Source organism: Rana temporaria, chromosome 8 (genome assembly GCF_905171775.1).
Source record: "Rana temporaria chromosome 8, aRanTem1.1, whole genome shotgun sequence".
Classification (NCBI taxonomy): Eukaryota; Metazoa; Chordata; class Amphibia; order Anura; family Ranidae; genus Rana; species Rana temporaria.
This window is the reverse complement of record NC_053496.1, coordinates 66,686,436-66,704,740: the sequence shown is the minus strand read 5'-3', so window position 1 is coordinate 66,704,740 and position 18,305 is coordinate 66,686,436. Positions and strand designations below refer to the sequence as shown.

The 18,305-nt window shown below is 45.3% G+C and overlaps 1 protein-coding gene across 3 annotated transcripts in view; it reads left to right on the top strand.

The window, feature by feature from the left end:
* TACC2 (transforming acidic coiled-coil containing protein 2) overlaps positions 1 to 18,305 on the top strand; it is a 235,628-nt gene that overhangs the window by 173,963 nt on the left and 43,360 nt on the right. The window contains exons 13-16 of one of the 3 annotated variants that reach the window (XM_040361948.1): positions 1,594 to 1,703; positions 1,866 to 2,016; positions 13,978 to 14,118; positions 17,929 to 18,012. In XM_040361948.1, the coding sequence (XP_040217882.1) occupies positions 1,594 to 1,703; positions 1,866 to 2,016; positions 13,978 to 14,118; positions 17,929 to 18,012 (486 nt within the window). The remainder of the gene's footprint in view (positions 1 to 1,593; positions 1,704 to 1,865; positions 2,017 to 13,977; positions 14,119 to 17,928; positions 18,013 to 18,305) is intronic. The other 2 variants (XM_040361946.1, XM_040361949.1) reach the window with 2 other exon arrangements.

Below are 18,305 nucleotides of genomic sequence, written 5' to 3'. Positions count from 1 at the left end.
AATCTCTTATAATATACACACCCACACCTGGTATTATTATCTGATTAACACAGTCTTAAATTTGGTCCTCAAACAGGAGATGACAGGAAATTCTTGTACTTCAATGAGAGGACACTTCTTATCAGATCCCCATCCCTTTGAGATAACCTCCCTATGCTAATATAGGTTTATAGTCCTTTTGTTCGTTGAACTCTAACAACGAGTCACTCTGTTGACTAAGAAAAACAGGACAGTCGACCAACGACATCTCAGTCTCATTAATAAGAAAAGCCTTATAAAAGAATGACATATACATCTTCATATAAATCTTATAAATATGGTTTTGAAAAGTCTCTACCACAACACTGACACCGCACAGCACACATTGAGATCAGTCTGCTCACAGTGCTCAGGCTAAACTGGTGGACACTTACATAGAGCACAAGGAGAAGAAAACTGCACAAACTGGAAGGCTGCCACTCTCATGTCAGGGCAACTTTCAGTGAGCGCTGCACCGGAGTGGTAATTTTGGCAATCCTCCACCTCACTACTTTCTGCTCTCCAGCTACATTGGTCGGGGCCCGGGGGAGGGGGGCAGGCTCAGAGAGGTCATACTGTTAGGTCCCATGGCTTAATGAGAATTGTAAGGAGAGCACCTGTGTACTGCTCTGCCTGTGCGCGGCTCGCCAGACTACTTTTCCCGAGCATGCGCCTTTCCTCTTCCGCCGCCAATCTCATCGGGACTCTAAGTGTAGGCACAGATTGGAGGGAGATTGGTCATGTAGCCCTGTCATCACTTGCCCCCAGCTTAAATCCACTCGCCAAATGCTAGTAGGCGAGTGGAAATTTTGAGGGCTGGTTTACAGCTTCAGTCTTTAACTATTGGCCCTCCATTCCCTTCACTTATACAAGTGTCTCACTCTCTAGTCCTGCAAAAAACATATTTATTTAATCCCTTATCAGTAAGAGGCTAGGTTACACATGGACGCTGCGTTCCCTGTAAAAGCAGAACACAACACTATGGAAAGTATAAGTATTGCAGCTCCTAATTGTGCGTTGCGTGCCATATAGTGAAGCACATGAAAAGCATGCTTCTTCACGGTCACTTAACGTGTTCGTTTTGCGGTTACGTGAGGCACTGCATGCATTGGTCTTTATTCTTACAGTAGAGAAGTCATTAATTATAACTTTTTGTGAATTGGGACATTTAAACTTGCTTTTTTTTTTTTTTATTCCAATCTAAATTTAGTAGGAGTCGGAGTCGGAGTCGGTGCATTGTTTGCCGACTCCGACTCCGACTCCAGGTACCCAAAATTTCCCCCGACTCCGACTCCTCGACTCCGACTCCGACTCCACAGCCCTGCTTTGAACACACAATGTCCATAAAAATGGGAAGTACAAATCCATCCATCCATGCTGTAAATCTGCCTGCACACATTATATACAAGGTATTTATTGCAGAGCTCTCCTCTATAACAATGCATCAAAGTGTGTTATTAAAATGAAGCCATAAGTAAGTAAAGTCATTACTCAGGGTGTGTGTTGTGTATAACAGCAGCCTAAATATTATAGAGTTTGACTCATTCTGACGCTGCCATTATAATGTCTCCACAGCTCCGGGAGGTGCCTCAGCCTCAGTCTCTGTACCTCATGTTTGAAGCATCACAGGACAGCCCAGAAAACTCTCCTGCCAAGTTTTCAGAGTCTTGCACCCCAGGGACAGAGTAAGTAGATCAGCAATACATTGTGGTGTACAGTTGCAGTCAAATTTGTTTTGCAAATGAGAGGCCAACTGGCTTTCTGTGCAGGATGTGCAAGGCTGCCGAGGTAATATCAGACGTGCTGTGTTTATATCCTAATTATCTGTAATCTTTTCATCCATCCAGCTTTGAGACAATGGAGTCCAATATATGCTCTGGACAGCTGCCCCTCTCCAGATCCCCACCCATAATGCAGGACAGTACACGGCAAGCCTCGGAGAGGTCACGGTCCAGAGACGATGAGCCAGAGTTGATTGGGAGTGGAAAAATGGAACTGGTGAGGAAGTGTTTATGCAAATATTCTGAGGGTGAATCTCCCTACCAGGGGCACAGACAGCAATAAAAACCTGACAGGTGTTCTAATCCCTCTCCACTAAAGATTTACTTTAGAGCCCTTTCACATTGGGGCGGTGTGGGCGGTAGCGGTAAAGCGCCACTAGTTTTAGCGGCACTTTACCGCTTTTATAGCACCGCTTTTCGGCCGCTAGTGAGGGTTAAAAGTGCCCCTATTGCGGCGCTGCCGAATCGCTTTGCTGGCTCTTCGGCATTGCTGCCCATTCATTCCAATGGGCAGGGGCGTTGGAGGAGCAGTGTATACACCGCTCCCCTACCACCCCAAAGATGCTGCTTGCAGGACTTTTTTTCCTTTCCCAGTGTGAATGGGGATACTTCAACCTTATCACTGTATCTCTAGACTAAACAAGCACTTACCCTTTGCAGTGTGGGGACCCCACTCCATGAGTACCGTATATACTCGAGTATAAGCCGAGTTTTTCAGCACTTTTTTTGTGCTGAAAATGCCCCCCTCGGCTTATACTCGAGTCACCTTTTTGCGCCTGATCTCCCAGACTTTGGGGACCCGATACCGGCTGGCCGTAGGTCCCCACATGTAGCCCCACTCTTCCTCTACAAGTGTGCAAAGTTTGTTGTCTGGGGACCTACGGCCGGGGAGCTCCGATTTTTCCAAGACGGGCACCCCTTCCATAAACTCCCATGTTAAACGTCAGTCTAGTCATGGACACAGTGAGGCCTGGGCACAGTGAGGCCTGGGCACAGTGAGGCCTGGGCACAGTGAGGCCTGGACACAGTGAGGCATGGACACAGTGAGGCATGGACACAGTGAGGCATAGACACAGTGAGGCATAGACATGGACACAGTAAGGCATGGACACAGTGAGGCATGAACATGGACACAGTGAGGCATGGACACAGTAAGGCATGGACACAGTGAGGCATGGACACAGTGAGGCATGGACACAGTGAGGCCTGGGCACAGTGAGGCCTGGGCACAGTGAGGCCTGGGCACAGTGAGGCCTGGACACAGTGAGGCATGGACACAGTGAGGCATAGACATGGACACAGTAAGGAATGGACACAGTGAGGCATGAACATGGACACAGTGAGGCATGGACACAGTAAGGCATGGACACAGTGAGGCATGGACACAGTGAGGCATGAACATGGACACAGTGAGGCATGGACACAGTAAAGCCTCGTACACACGTCCGAGGAACTCGACGGGTGAAACACATCGTTTTGCTCGTTGAGTTCCTTGTGAAGCCGCCGAGGATCTCGGCGAGCCAAATTTTCCCATTCCCGTCGAGGAAAAAGAAGACATGCTTTCTTTTTGGCCCGACGAGATCCTCTACGGTTTTCTTATCGAAAAGTGTACACACGACCGGTTTCCTCGGCAAAAAAAAAAAACCCAGCAAGCTTCTTGCTGGTTTTTGCAGAGAAACTCAGTCGTGTGTATGAGGCATGGGCACAGTGAGGCATGGACACAGTGAGGCACAGTGAGGCATGCAGATGAACACCCTAGGCTTATACTCAAGTCAATAAGTTTTCCCAGTTTTCTGTGGTAAAATGAGGTGCCTCGGCTTATATTCGGGTATATACAGTACATTTTGTCTAATTACCAGAGTTCAGGTTACATGGTATCTAAAGGATTCAGTAACTTATCAGAAGTGAGTATATTTAAAAAAAATTGAAATAGAAGGGAGCGCTAGGCCAAGGCTACTTCCTGTCTGTTTTTTACATGGAAAGAAATACTGCTTGTGACTATTAAGCCATCTTTAGTCTAAAATAGAAGTCAATAAACAACAAAACATTATACCGCTGAATACTTAACATTACATATTCACTGCAGATTTGGAAACTGTTATCCACAAATGTGTGAATCTAATTCTAGCTCACCCTTACCATAGTTGCCAACATTTGAAAAAAAATTCCAGGGACACTTTGCAGCACAGCTATTAATTAATTACCACACTCACTTCCCCGAAGCTCCACCCACTCCGCAGTATGTACAGGAGAGGAGGAGTGCAGAGGGTATGATGGGGGCAGTATGTACAGGAGAGGAGGAGTGCAGAGGGTATGATGGGGGCAGTATGTACAGGAGAGGAGGAGTGCAGAGGGTATGATGGGGGCAGTATGTACAGGAGAGGAGGAGTGCAAAGGGTATGATGGGGGCAGCATGTACAGGAGAGGAGGAGTGCAGCGGGTATGATGGGGGCAGTGTGTACAGGAGAGGAGGAGTGCAGAGGGTATGATGGGGCAGTATGTACAGGAGGAGGAGTGCAGAGGGTATGCTGGGGCAGTATGTACAGGAGAGGAGGAGTGCAGAGGGTATGCTGGGGCAGTATGTACAGGAGAGGAGGAGGAGTGCAGAGGGTATGCTGGGGCAGTATGTACAGGAGAGGAGGAGGAGTGCAGAGGGTATGCTGGGGCAGTATGTACAGGAGAGGAGGAGGAGTGTAGAGGGTATGCTGGGGCAGTATGTACAGGAGAGGAGGAGGAGTGCAGAGGGTATGCTGGGGCAGTATGTACAGGAGAGGAGGAGGAGTGCAGAGGGTATGATGGGGGCAGTATGTACAGGAGAGGAGGAGTGCAGAGGGTATGATGGGGGCAGTATGTACAGGAGAGGAGGAGTGCAGAGGGTATGCTGGGGCAGTATGTACAGGAGAGGAGGAGTGCAGAGGGTATGATGGGGGCAGTATGTACAGGAGAGGAGTGCAGAGGTTATGCTGGGGCAGTATGTACAGGAGAGGAGGAGGAGTGCAGAGGGTATGATGGGGGCAGTATGTACAGGAGAGGAGGAGTGCAGAGGGTATGCTGGGGGCAGTATGTACAGGAGAGGAGGAGGAGGAGTGCAGAGGGTATGATGGGGCAGTATGTACAGGAGAGGAGGAGGAGTGCAGAGGGTATGATGGGGGCAGTATGTACAGGAGAGGAGGAGGAGTGCAGAGGGTATGATGGGGGCAGTATGTACAGGAGAGGAGGAGTGCAGAGGGTATGCTGGGGGCAGTATGTACAGGAGAGGAGGAGGAGTGCAGAGGGTATGATGGGGGCAGTATTTACAGGAGAGGAGGAGGAGTGCAGAGGGTATGATGGGGGCAGTATGTACAGGAGAGGAGGAGGAGTGCAGAGGGTATGATGGGGCAGTATGTACAGGAGAGGAGGAGGAGTGCAGAGGGTATGATGGGGGCAGTATGTACAGGAGAGGAGGAGGAGTGCAGAGGGTATGATGGGGGCAGTATGTACAGGAGAGGAGGAGTGCAGAGGGTATGCTGGGGCAGTATGTACAGGAGAGGAGGAGGAGTGCAGAGGGTATGATGGGGGCAGTGTGTACAGGAGAGGAGGAGTGCAGAGGGTATTATGGGGCAGTGTGTACAGGAGAGGAGGAGGAGTGCAGAGGGTATGATGGGGCAGTGTGTACAGGAGAGGAGGAGGAGTGCAGAGGGTATGCTGGGGCAGTATTTACAGGAGAGGAGGAGGAGTGCAGAGGGTATGATGGGGCAGTGTGTACAGGAGAGGAGGAGGAGTGCAGAGGGTATGATGGGGGCAGTATTTACAGGAGAGGAGGAGGAGTGCAGAGGGTATGATGGGGGCAGTATGTACAGGAGAGGAGGAGTGCAGAGGGTATGATGGGGCAGTATGTACAGGAGAGGAGGAGGAGTGCAGAGGGTATGCTGGGGCAGTATGTACAGGAGAGGAGGAGGAGTGCAGAGGGTATGATGGGGGCAGTATGTACAGGAGAGGAGGAGGAGTGCAGAGGGTATGATGGGGGCAGTATGTACAGGAGAGGAGGAGTGCAGAGGGTATGCTGGGGCAGTATGTACAGGAGACGAGGAGGAGTGCAGAGGGTATGCTGGGGCAGTATGTACAGGAGAGGAGGAGGAGTGCAGAAGGTATGCTGGGGCAGTATGTACAGGAGAGGAGGAGGAGTGCAGAGGGTATGCTGGGGCAGTATGTACAGGAGAGGAGGAGGAGTGCAGAGGGTATGATGGGCACAGTTAGTACAGGAGAGGAGTTTGGAGGGTATGGCGGTGGCATAATGGGGAGGGATTTCTTGTGGTGTCAATGGGGTAATCAGGAAGTGATGTTGGGAAGATAAGGGAAGGTAAGTGACCATGGAATGATGTCCCTCAGCAGGGGGGGGGGTAGGAAGCTCGGAGTGATGTCTGTATGATGTGATCTGGGGGTGATGCAAGCTGGGGGGAGTATGTACAGGAGAGGGGGACTGAGAAGTGGTCAGATAGCGATGTATACAGGGCAGGACTTAGGGTGGTGGGGGCCCCTGGGCTTGAGTGTTGAAGGGGCCCCCTGGAGCCGAGAATTGGGGGGGATCGAAGTTGTTGAGCGGGGGGGGGGGCGAATTGAAGTTGTTGAGCGGGGGGGGAGCGCATTAAAGTTGTTGAGCGGGGGGGGGATTTTGCAGTTGTTGAGGGGGGGAGTGCCTCTCACCTGTGCCAACAGCCGGGGCCACAGACTGTCATTAGCCCGGCTGTCGGCTTTCTTCCCTTCAGCAGCCACAGTCCTCCACACACCACTCCGGTTCCTCCTGCTTCCGTGCTGCCTCCTCCTCTTGCAGTGCGGGAAAATTAACCCTTTTGCGGGACTGCGGGAAGAAGCTGTCTGTGCGGGAAAGTCCCACAGAATCCGTGCGTGTTGGGAGGTATGCGCAGGGCCGCCATCAGGAATTTTAGGGCCCCTTGCACAGCTTAAGGCATGGGCCCCCTGAAGCAGAGAACCTAGGGGGGGGGTGGGGGTGCTGCCGCCTGAAATTGAGAAGCGTGGGGGCTGCCGCAAATTGAGAAGCGGGGGGGCCTTTACAAAAAAAAGAAGAAATAAAGAAGAAAACAAATATATATAAATATATGTAGCCATCCGGGGCCCTGGGGACCTCTGGGCCTTTTAATAAAAAGAAAAAATAAACCTCTGGGCCCTTTAATAATAAAAAAAAAAAACATTTATAAAAAAATACATAAAAAAAGGGAGTTTGCCAAACCCGGGGGCCCTGGGGACCTCTGGGCCCCTGGGAACCTCTGGGCCTTTTAATAAAAAATAAAAAAATAAACAAAAATAAAAAAATAAACATTTATAAAAAAATAAACATTTATAAAAAAAATAAAAAAAGGGGGGGTTGCCACATGGGGCCCTGGGGACCTCTGAGCCCTTTAATAAAAAAAAAATATATATATATATATATATATATATATATATATATATAAAAAAAATTAATTTTTTTTTATAAAAAAATAAAAAAGGTGGGTTGCCATCCGGGGGCCCTGGAGACCCCTGGGCCCTTTAATAATAATAATAAAAATATATACAGTGTGTACAGGAGAGGAGGAGTGCAGAGGGTATTATGGGGCAGTGTGTACAGGAGAGGAGGAGGAGTGCAGAGGGTATGATGGGGCAGTGTGTACAGGAGAGGAGGAGGAGTGCAGAGGGTATGCTGGGGCAGTATTTACAGGAGAGGAGGAGGAGTGCAGAGGGTATGATGGGGCAGTGTGTACAGGAGAGGAGGAGGAGTGCAGAGGGTATGATGGGGGCAGTATTTACAGGAGAGGAGGAGGAGGAGTGCAGAGGGTATGATGGGGGCAGTATGTACAGGAGAGGAGGAGTGCAGAGGGTATGATGGGGCAGTATGTACAGGAGAGGAGGAGGAGTGCAGAGGGTATGCTGGGGCAGTATGTACAGGAGAGGAGGAGGAGTGCAGAGGGTATGATGGGGGCAGTATGTACAGGAGAGGAGGAGGAGTGCAGAGGGTATGATGGGGGCAGTATGTACAGGAGAGGAGGAGTGCAGAGGGTATGCTGGGGCAGTATGTACAGGAGACGAGGAGGAGTGCAGAGGGTATGCTGGGGCAGTATGTACAGGAGAGGAGGAGGAGTGCAGAAGGTATGCTGGGGCAGTATGTACAGGAGAGGAGGAGGAGTGCAGAGGGTATGCTGGGGCAGTATGTACAGGAGAGGAGGAGGAGTGCAGAGGGTATGATGGGCACAGTTAGTACAGGAGAGGAGTTTGGAGGGTATGGCGGTGGCATAATGGGGAGGGATTTCTTGTGGTGTCAATGGGGTAATCAGGAAGTGATGTTGGGAAGATAAGGGAAGGTAAGTGACCATGGAATGATGTCCCTCAGCAGGGGGGGGGTAGGAAGCTCGGAGTGATGTCTGCATGATGTGATCTGGGGGTGATGCAAGCTGGGGGGAGTATGTACAGGAGAGGGGGACTGAGAAGTGGTCAGATAGCGATGTATACAGGGCAGGACTTAGGGTGGTGGGGGCCCCTGGGCTTGAGTGTTGAAGGGGCCCCCTGGAGCCGAGAATTGGGGGGGATCGAAGTTGTTGAGCGGGGGGGGGGCGAATTGAAGTTGTTGAGCGGGGGGGGGAGCGCATTAAAGTTGTTGAGCGGGGGGGGGGATTTTGCAGTTGTTGAGGGGGGGAGTGCCTCTCACCTGTGCCAACAGCCGGGGCCACAGACTGTCATTAGCCCGGCTGTCGGCTTTCTTCCCTTCAGCAGCCACAGTCCTCCACACACCACTCCGGTTCCTCCTGCTTCCCTGCTGCCTCCTCCTCTTGCAGTGCGGGAAAATTAACCCTTTTGCGGGACTGCGGGAAGAAGCTGTCTGTGCGGGAAAGTCCCACAGAATCCGTGCGTGTTGGGAGGTATGCGCAGGGCCGCCATCAGGAATTTTAGGGCCCCTTGCACAGCTTAAGGCATGGGCCCCCTGAAGCAGAGAACCTAGGGGGGGGGTGGGGGTGCTGCCGCCTGAAATTGAGAAGCGTGGGGGCTGCCGCAAATTGAGAAGCTGGGGGGCCTTTACAAAAAAAAGAAGAAATAAAGAAGAAAACAAATATATATAAATATATGTAGCCATCCGGGGCCCTGGGGACCTCTGGGCCTTTTAATAAAAAGAAAAAATAAACCTCTGGGCCCTTTAATAATAATAAAAAAAAACATTTATAAAAAAATACATAAAAAAAGGGAGTTTGCCAAACCCGGGGGCCCTGGGGACCTCTGGGCCCCTGGGAACCTCTGGGCCTTTTAATAAAAAATAAAAAAATAAACATTTATAAAAAAATAAACATTTATAAAAAAATAAACATTTATAAAAAAAATAAAAAAAGGGGGGGTTGCCACATGGGGCCCTGGGGACCTCTGAGCCCTTTAATAAAAAATATATATATATATATATATATATATATATATATATATATATATAAAAAAATTTATTTTTTTTTTATAAAAAAATAAAAAAGGTGGGTTGCCATCCGGGGGCCCTGGAGACCCCTGGGCCCTTTAATAATAATAATAAATATATATATATATATATATATATATATATATATATATATATATATATATATTATATTATATATATAAAAATAAAAAATATATAAAAAAAACATTTTTTTACAAAAAATAAATAAAAAAAAGGGGGGTTGCCGTCCGGGGCCCTGGGGGCCTCCGGGCCCCTGGGGACCTCCGGACCCCTAAAAAAAAAAAATGTTTTTTTTTTTTTTTTTTAAAGGGGGCCCCCTATTGGGTGGGGCCCCTGGGCTTGAGCCCAGTCAAGGCCAATGGTAAGTCCGGCCCTGGATGTATATATATAAAAAAAAAAAAACTCATCCACTAAAAACAATGAATCATACAACAGTACTAGATGTAAGTACAGATCTATGTAATCCAGTTTATAGCACTCTGTATCCAATCCAATTGCTCAGACTAGATAATGTGGGGTCATTTATAGCCATTCATGTAACCTGTGTGTGTATGTGGTGAGTTCACACTTCTGATTGTACATGTATACAGGTTCTGAGTCTGTACAATCAGAGGTGTGAACTCACCACATACACACACAGGTTACATGAATGGCTATAAATGACCCCACATTATCTAGTCTGAGCAATTGGATTGGATGATGTTTGCACAGAGTGTTCATGCTTAGAAGTGATCTGTCAAAATGTGTTTGGGCTGCAGACCTCAGCCCCCTCCCCCTCACTATCTCCTTTAAACCTTCTCCTAAGAAAAAATCTCCTTGAAAGTGTGTACTACTATCCACCCTAGGAAACTTCTCCCAGAAAAGTTCAGCTTACTCACCTCCTCCCTTCCTCTGGCCAGCCGACAGGAGCTACAGTGAGCTCCGCCTCCCAGGTCTCACAGCACACCGCGCTGCTGATTGGAGGGGGAGGCTGAGTCAGAGATAACAAGAACCCCGCACAGCACGAGACTGGAGGGAGGGAGGGGACAGAAAGGAGCTTTGCATCCCAAGCACACACCGCAGGCTCAGGTCCCTGCCGAGACCCAGAAGCCGCACCTTCCTTCCCCAATAGCCGGGACAAGTCCCGGCAGGCTAAATTAGCTGGGACTAGGTTCTATTTGACGGGACTGTCCCTTTAAAAACGGGACAGTTGGCAAGTATGCCTTACAAGTATATAATTGGTTTTAGGCCTAGTGGTGCATAATGCCATGAGCAATGATCTGCCTGAGTCTGACTGATAGAGCTAATCAGAAGCCAGGTCTTCTCAGATAAACTGTACTAGATTATAGAACATCATTGCTCTGTCTTTAAGAAAATAAATAAATAGCTAAATATGTGTTTACTAGATCGGACAATTACGGCTGTAAATCACACAGGAATTCTGCTAATAAATTCAAGATTCACCAAATAAGATCATGCACTGGTTTAAAGCCAACTCCAGAGACACTTTATATTCTTTCTTGGCCTTTGCTGTGTTTATCCATTAAGGCCATCAATTTCATTTTCTTTTTTGGACATCTATCAATTTTTTTCTCAGGCTTAAGGAAACCCAGTAATTCCAGTTCCCAACACATTACACAATTATATGTTGTAGTGTGAATTATTCCCTGTGGTCTGAGCTCACTCACACAACATTAGCATTTGCTTGGGAATTGTTTTTTCTCAACATGTATTTCATTTACATAAAGCTAAAATAAACCACATTTGTTCATGAGAACCTTTAGAATCTAGTGATTTGAAATAGAACTCCAGTGTAAATTATTAATTTTGTTTTGACACGGATATTTCTCCCATGATAGGTTGTTTTTTATAGGATCGCTCAACTTTAAAACAAAAAAAGTTAAATTACATGAGAGATCTACCAATTATATTTGTGTGTGTGTATATACGTGTTTGAGAGCGTTTTGCAAGACAAGCAACATTTTTAAATACATTTTGTCATGATATACAAGTAGTGTCACGTCACAACAGAGTATAAAACAGAAGAGAGGCGCCTCTAAGTATAGCAATATGGTTACATTTAATGAAGGTACAACATTTATAAACTCACATGGTTGATGATTAACCTCCCTGGCGGTCTTCCCGAGACTGACTCGGGGTTAGATTTTCCTGCTACGATCGGTAACCCCGAGTCAGTCTCGGCTCGCCTCGCTGAATCCACAGGCACTTTTTACTTACCTTGTCCCTGGATCCAGCGATGCCACCGCGCTGTGTGAGCGAGCGGGACCTCGCTCGATTCATAGTGCCTCCGTGTGACGCCGATCTCCGTTCCCTGCGACGTTACGACGCACGGGGACGGAGAACGGCGCCAAATTCAAAAACGTAAACAAACACCTTACATACAGTATACTGTAATCTTATAGATTACAGTACTGTATGTAAAAAAAACACACCCCCCCCCTGTCCCTAGTGGTCTGTCCTGTGTCATGCATGTTCTTTTATATAATAAAAACTTTTCTTTCTCCCTGCAAACTGTAGATTGTCCATAGCAACCAAAAGTGTCCCTTTATGTCAAAAATAGTTTTAGATCAGCTAAAAAACAGCGATAATAAATTATAATCACTTGCAGAATTGTGCGATAGCGATTTGTGGGGAAATTCGTCATAAAAATAAATAAATAATGACAGCAACAATTCTGCAACTGAGCAAATTTCAGTGATTTTAATTTGATTACATTATTGAATAATTTTTATTATAATTATATTATTATTTGTTATAATTATTTATAATTATTTATTATATTATAATTTATAATTTTGTTTTTAAAAAAATGTCATACCCGGGATGCCTATTAGAATCTTGTTTGGTCAGATTTAAGTGAGTTATTTCTAAAAATTACAGACCTACAATATAAAACGCCAAATTTCCTTGCAAATAATGGTACCGCTTTCAGCATGTTTTTTCTGAAAGAATCATACCGCCAGGGAGGTTAAAGGAGACACATCTTAGTATGCGGGCATCGGGGGTAAAGCTGTCCACATAGACCGCCCTCCTCATCACCATCGAGTACATCCCTTCCACGCTACGCTCCACGAGCGCTTCAAACGCTCTACTGCAGAGTAGTCTTCCCGGTCATGATTGTAGACTGACAGAGGTGAGAGCAGGTGGTGCGGAGGACGGTCTATGTGGACAGCTTTACCCCGGATGCCCGCATACTTAGATGTGCCTCTTTTAATCATCAACCATGTGAGTTGCTAAGTTTTGTACCTTCATTATATGTAACCATATTGCTACACTTAGAGGCACCTCTCTTCTCTTTAAAACTCTGTAGCTCTTGCTGGATTTTGCTTCTAATCCCCTTGTGGATGGACATTTTATGAGTACACACCTTATCACATTGTTATAATCTTTTTATATGGACTTTAAACTGAAGAACTTATAAATAAATGGTTGTGGAACAAATCATCTGAGTTTCCATTATTTCTTATGGGGAAATTCGCTTTGATATATAAGTGCTTTGGAATACTAGCATGTTTTCGAAACGAATTATGCTCGCAATCCAAGGTTTTACTGTGTGTGTGTATGTATGTATGTATGTATGTATGTATGTATGTATGTATGTATATATATATATATATATATATATATATATATATATATATATATATATATATATTATATACTCACACACATATATACACCTGTGTTTGCATGCTCTCCCTGTGAATGCATGGGTTTCCTCCAGGTTCCTCCCACATTCCAAAGACATGCTGACAGGTTAATTGGCTCCTATCTGAACTAACCCTATACCTAGTATACTGTATGTATGTTTGGATGTAAGTAAAGCTAGCCATATGTTATACAATTTCCTCATTCATTTTTCTTTAGATTTACCTTCAACTATGTACTACAAGGTCTTGCCTGATTGCATACAGATTGAAAGTGTTTAGCTATGACATATTATATGGTTTTTGATAAATCTGAAGGAAAATTGTACAAGAAAATTGTGCCAGCCTTAGGCCCCTTTCACACTGAGGCAGTATGTGCGGTGGCGGTATAGCGCCGCTATTTTTAGCTGGGGCTATACTGTCTGCAGAGGCGCATTGCCGGCAGTATTACTGCGGTGTCCCATTGTTTTCAATGGGAAGGAGCAGTGAAGGAGCGGTATACACACCGCTCCTCTCACCGCTCCAAAGATGCTGCTTGCAGGAGATTTTCTTTCCTCCCGCCAGCGCATTGCCCTCTGCTGGGGCAGGAGTATTTCAGGCATTATTTATGCACTATTTTTAGCGCTAAAACGCCTGAAATACGCCTCAGTGTGAAAGGGGCCTTAGGGACCTTAGACTGTAAGCTCCTTGAGGGCAGGGACTGATGTGAATGTACAATATATATGTGTAAAGTACTGCGGAAATTGATGGCACTATATAAGAACCTGTAATAAATTAATACAAATATTTATACTGTATGTATACAGTATATACTGTACAACGTTGTATATATATAATGTATCCTCCATTGAACAGAACTGTAATTATTTAAAAAGGAATACACAGTAAATGCCATCTCCTTACTAGTTGTGTTGTTGGATGACCGTGGAGGAAAAGGAGAGAGGGCATCCACGTAGGTAGCGTTCCACCGCACAGCCTTTCCCTGGGGGGAAGGGACACTGTAATGAAAAAAATACTTCTTCTTTCTTTGTTTCTAATGTTTGTATTGCCTTGTACATTACTGATCACACGTGTTTCCTCCCAGGGCTCTCCCGATGATGAATATATGCCTTCTGAAGCATTGTTGTCACGGATCGCACATCACAATACTCTCTGTGACCAGCTGAGTTACCTAGAGCCGGATCTCGCAGAGAAGAACCCACAAGCATTTGCACAGAAATTACAGGTTTGTCCTTTCACTCTTGTCTTGCCTAATATGCAGATAGACAGCCCTCTGTGTTTGAACTGTACCTCCCATGATATTCAGCCAGGCAGCTAAAGCATTGCACTTTTTTATCTTTATACCTTTACCTAAAAATCGATCTCTTTTTCATATCATAATGTACTGCTCCTTCATTCTATAGAGGGTCTTCTGGCATAAATTAGAATTCAACTACTAATTGTAGGTTTATTTTAAAAAAATCATATATGGTTTCCCCACCTGCTGGGGAAACCTGGCATTACAGACCAAACCTTTAAAATTAAAAACTAAAAAGAAAACGTTGTTTTTAATACATAAGTCTAAGTTATGTTGAGTACAAAAAAAAAATGTTATTAGGTAAATTCGAATATTTGCATACATGGTAAATATTTACCACTTGCAGCCATTGCCTTGCCACCCATGAGGCCACTTGCGTTGGGAGCACCAATTCAGGCACGGTGGGTGGTGTTATTTAGGCCAGATACTCCATCATAAGTGTAGCTTTGTAAATGCCGAGCCTGATAAAATCACAGGCTCAGTGTTACAGAGCTCCCTCCCTGGCCACTGCACCTGTCAAACAGCAAAAATGACTACCTCGATGGCATCTACCCCCAGCACTGCCCTCTTTGCAGCCTACAGATGAGGCTCACTGTGACATACATTGAAATAGGGAATCCCTGTCCTTCCCTCCTATAAAAAATGGCAACAGTATATCTAAACCTTATCACAAAAATTGCATGAAAGCTTTGAAAGAGAAGTATGGGATTTTTTTTATCCTTAATCATACATACATATACTGCATCTGTCCCCCACCGGCTCTAATGCCCCGTACACACCATCACTTTATGTGATATAAAAAAAAACGACGTTTTTAAAAACATCACTTTAATTGACCGTGTGTGGGGGAAAACGTCGTTTTATGTCTTGTAAAAAACGACCAAAAAAAATTGAAGCATGCTTCAATTTTATGTGTCGTTTTTCAAAACGTCGTTTTTTACTTCACAGAAATTGACCGTGTGTAGCAAAAAACGTTGTTTAAAACCCGCGCATGCCCAGAAGCTACTTATGAAGCAAGCTTCAATGGATAAAGTGGTGAGAACGTAACCTCGCTTTGCTAGAACATTGTGAGAAAAACGATGGTGTGTAGGCAACTTCGTCTTTGAAAATTGAAGTTTCAAAAACGTAATTTTTTACTTCACAGAAAATGTCGTTTTTTTTCATCACATAAAGTGATGGTGTGTATGCGGCTCTAACACTGAGAACCGAGTGATCAAACACTGCTGATCGCTTGGCTCTCACAGCTCTGTGAGCAGAGAGCTGGCAGTCACTGGCTCTCTGCTCTGCGCACACCCCCGCTGAGAGCCTGAGCCGGGTGCCGGTCTAGGCATGTGGGTCGACCTTGACCATATGGTCGCAATCTTTCCCGAGCCCGGACCAGATCTGTGATGTCAGCCTACAGAGGGCTTTGACCTGCTGTCTGCTGAAAACGGGTCACAGGAGTGCAGAACAAACTCCACTCCTCTGATCCAAAGGAGAAGTACAGCCAAATGAGCTTTGGCTGTACTTCTCCTTTAACATGTTACTTTATTTGCAATTTAAATCTGTAGCTATCATGCTTTGAAGGATGTCCAGATATTTCCTGTTATAGGGTGACAATGCTCTATCCCTTCCTCCCAATTTCTCTCTTGTGCTGTTACCCTGTCACATTGACTTCCAGTAAAGACTACAGGTAGTCTTTCTGATGCTAAATGTGCAGGCATATTGCATTGTTGTCATCACCAGGAAGGTTGCATTGCGCAATAACAGGCAGATTTTGCTAGAGCTCATAGTAGACATAGGGGTTGATTTACTAAAGGCAAATAGACTGTGCACTTTGCAAAGTGCAATTGCACAAAGCAAGTGCTGTTGTTTCAGAGCTTAGTAAATGAGGTAAAGCTTTACTTTACAAAAAATACCCAATGACGTGCAAGGAAAATTAACCTCCCTGGCGGTATGATTATGTCATATTTTTGATGCTGAAAGCGGTAAAATTGTTTTGCATGAAAATTTGGCGTTTTATATTGTAGGCCTGTAATTCTTAGGAATAACTCACTTAAATCTGTCCAAACAAGAGTCTAGTAGACATCCCGGGTATGATAAAGTTTTAAACACAAAATCATAAATTATAATATAATAAATAACTATAAATAATTATACCAAATAATAATCTAATAATAATAATAATAAAAATTAATCAATAATGTAATCAAAAACACTGAAATTGGCTCAGTTGCAGAATTGTCGCTGTCATTACTTTCAGTGTTTGATGATGAATTTCCCCACAAATCGCTATCGCTCAATTCTGCAAGTGATTCTAATTTATTATCGCTTTTTTCTCGCTGGTCTAAAACCACTTTTGACATAAAGGGACACTTTTTGGTTGCTATGGACAATCTCCAGTTTCCAGGCAGAAAAAGCAATATAAAAGTGCATGCAGGACACTGGGAAGACCACTAGGAACAAAGGGGGGTGTGTAATTATTTTATACAGTACTGTAATCTGTAAGATTACAGTATACTGTATGTGTATTGTGTGTTTTTACTTTTTTTAATTTGGCGCCGATCTCCGCCCCTGTGCGTCGTAACGTCGCATGGAACGTAGCTCGGCGGCACTTGGGCACTGTGTGAATCGAGCGAGGAGACCGCTCGCTCATACAGCAGGGAGACATCGCAGGATCCAGGGGACGAGGTAAGTAACTCTGCCTGGATACTGCGATCCCGAGTCTGGCTTGGGGATACCGCTAATGGTACTGAAATTTCACCCCGAGCCAGACTCGGGATTACCGCCAGGGAGGTTAAAAAAAAACAGCCTTTTCGCTTGCATATGATTGGATGATGGAATTCAGCAGAGCTTTTCCTCATTTACTAAGCTCTGGAGCAACTGCCCTCACAGTCTATTTTCCTTTAGTAAATCAACCCCAAAGTTCCAACAAAGAGACTGTGGGAGGTCAGCAGCGCTAAGTTGCAAAAGAGGTTAAAACAGCATTTACCAAAAGAAAATGCATTAACAATGCTTTAGAAACCCGAATGTCACCCACTTAGGCCGCGTACACACGGTCGGACAAAACCGATGAGAATGGACCGAGGTTCAGTTTCATCGGTCCAAACCGACCGTGTGTATAGCCCATCGGTCTGTTTTCCTTCGGTCCAAAATTTTAAAACATGCTTCAAAATCGAACCGATGGACCGCTGCCAGATCGGTCCAAACCGATGGTTAGTACAGAAAGCATCGGTTCAAAACCTGCGCATGCTCAGAATCAAGTCCACGCATGCTTGGAAGCATTGAACTTTGTTTTATTCAGCACGTCGTGTGTTTGACGTCACCGCGTTCTGACCCGATCGGTTTATGGAACAATGGTGTGTACACACATCAGACCATCAGGCCACTTCAACTGTGAACCGATGGAAATGGCCCATCGGACCAATCTCATCGGTTTGGAACGACCGTGTGTACGCGGCCTTAGGGTTTACATCTACTTTTGTTAATGGATAAACAGAAAGCTAGGCTTCCCTTTGACATAAAGAAGTAGTAGACTCCCAGGTACTGTAGGTGTATGAAAACTCCTCCATGTTACTACTTAGACGGGTCAGCAGCGCATTTTTATTTATGTCAGAACCTCTTTAATTGCTTATTTAATTAACCCCTGTTTAATATCCCTTTTCTGCAATTCTCGTGTCCCTGTGTTCCTTATTTTCCTTCTTGTGAGATGTTTTCTTTGTGTTTTACTGAATGTTTTTCTCTGGCTTGTTACTGGAGCAGGAGGAGTTAGAGTTTGAAGCAATGCGAATTGAGGCTCTGAAGTTAGCCAAACACGTATCCCAGTCGTCCCAGTATACAGAGGTATCTGGGCTGTGTGTGTAGTGAACTGGTCTCTGCATCCCTCTGACAGTGTGTGTGTTCTTGGATCCCACACCATTTTCTCTCTGCAAAATCACTGCACCTTTCACACACTGGTATTAACTGTAAGAATGTATAGATAATACACATTATGGGGGAATTTACTAAAACTGGAGCAGGCGGAATCTGGAGAAGCTGTCCATAGTAACCAATCTGCTTCCGCCTTTAGCTTGTTTAGTTAAAGTGGAACTAAACCTATCGATTTCCCTAAACCGTTACATTCAAGGCATGCCATG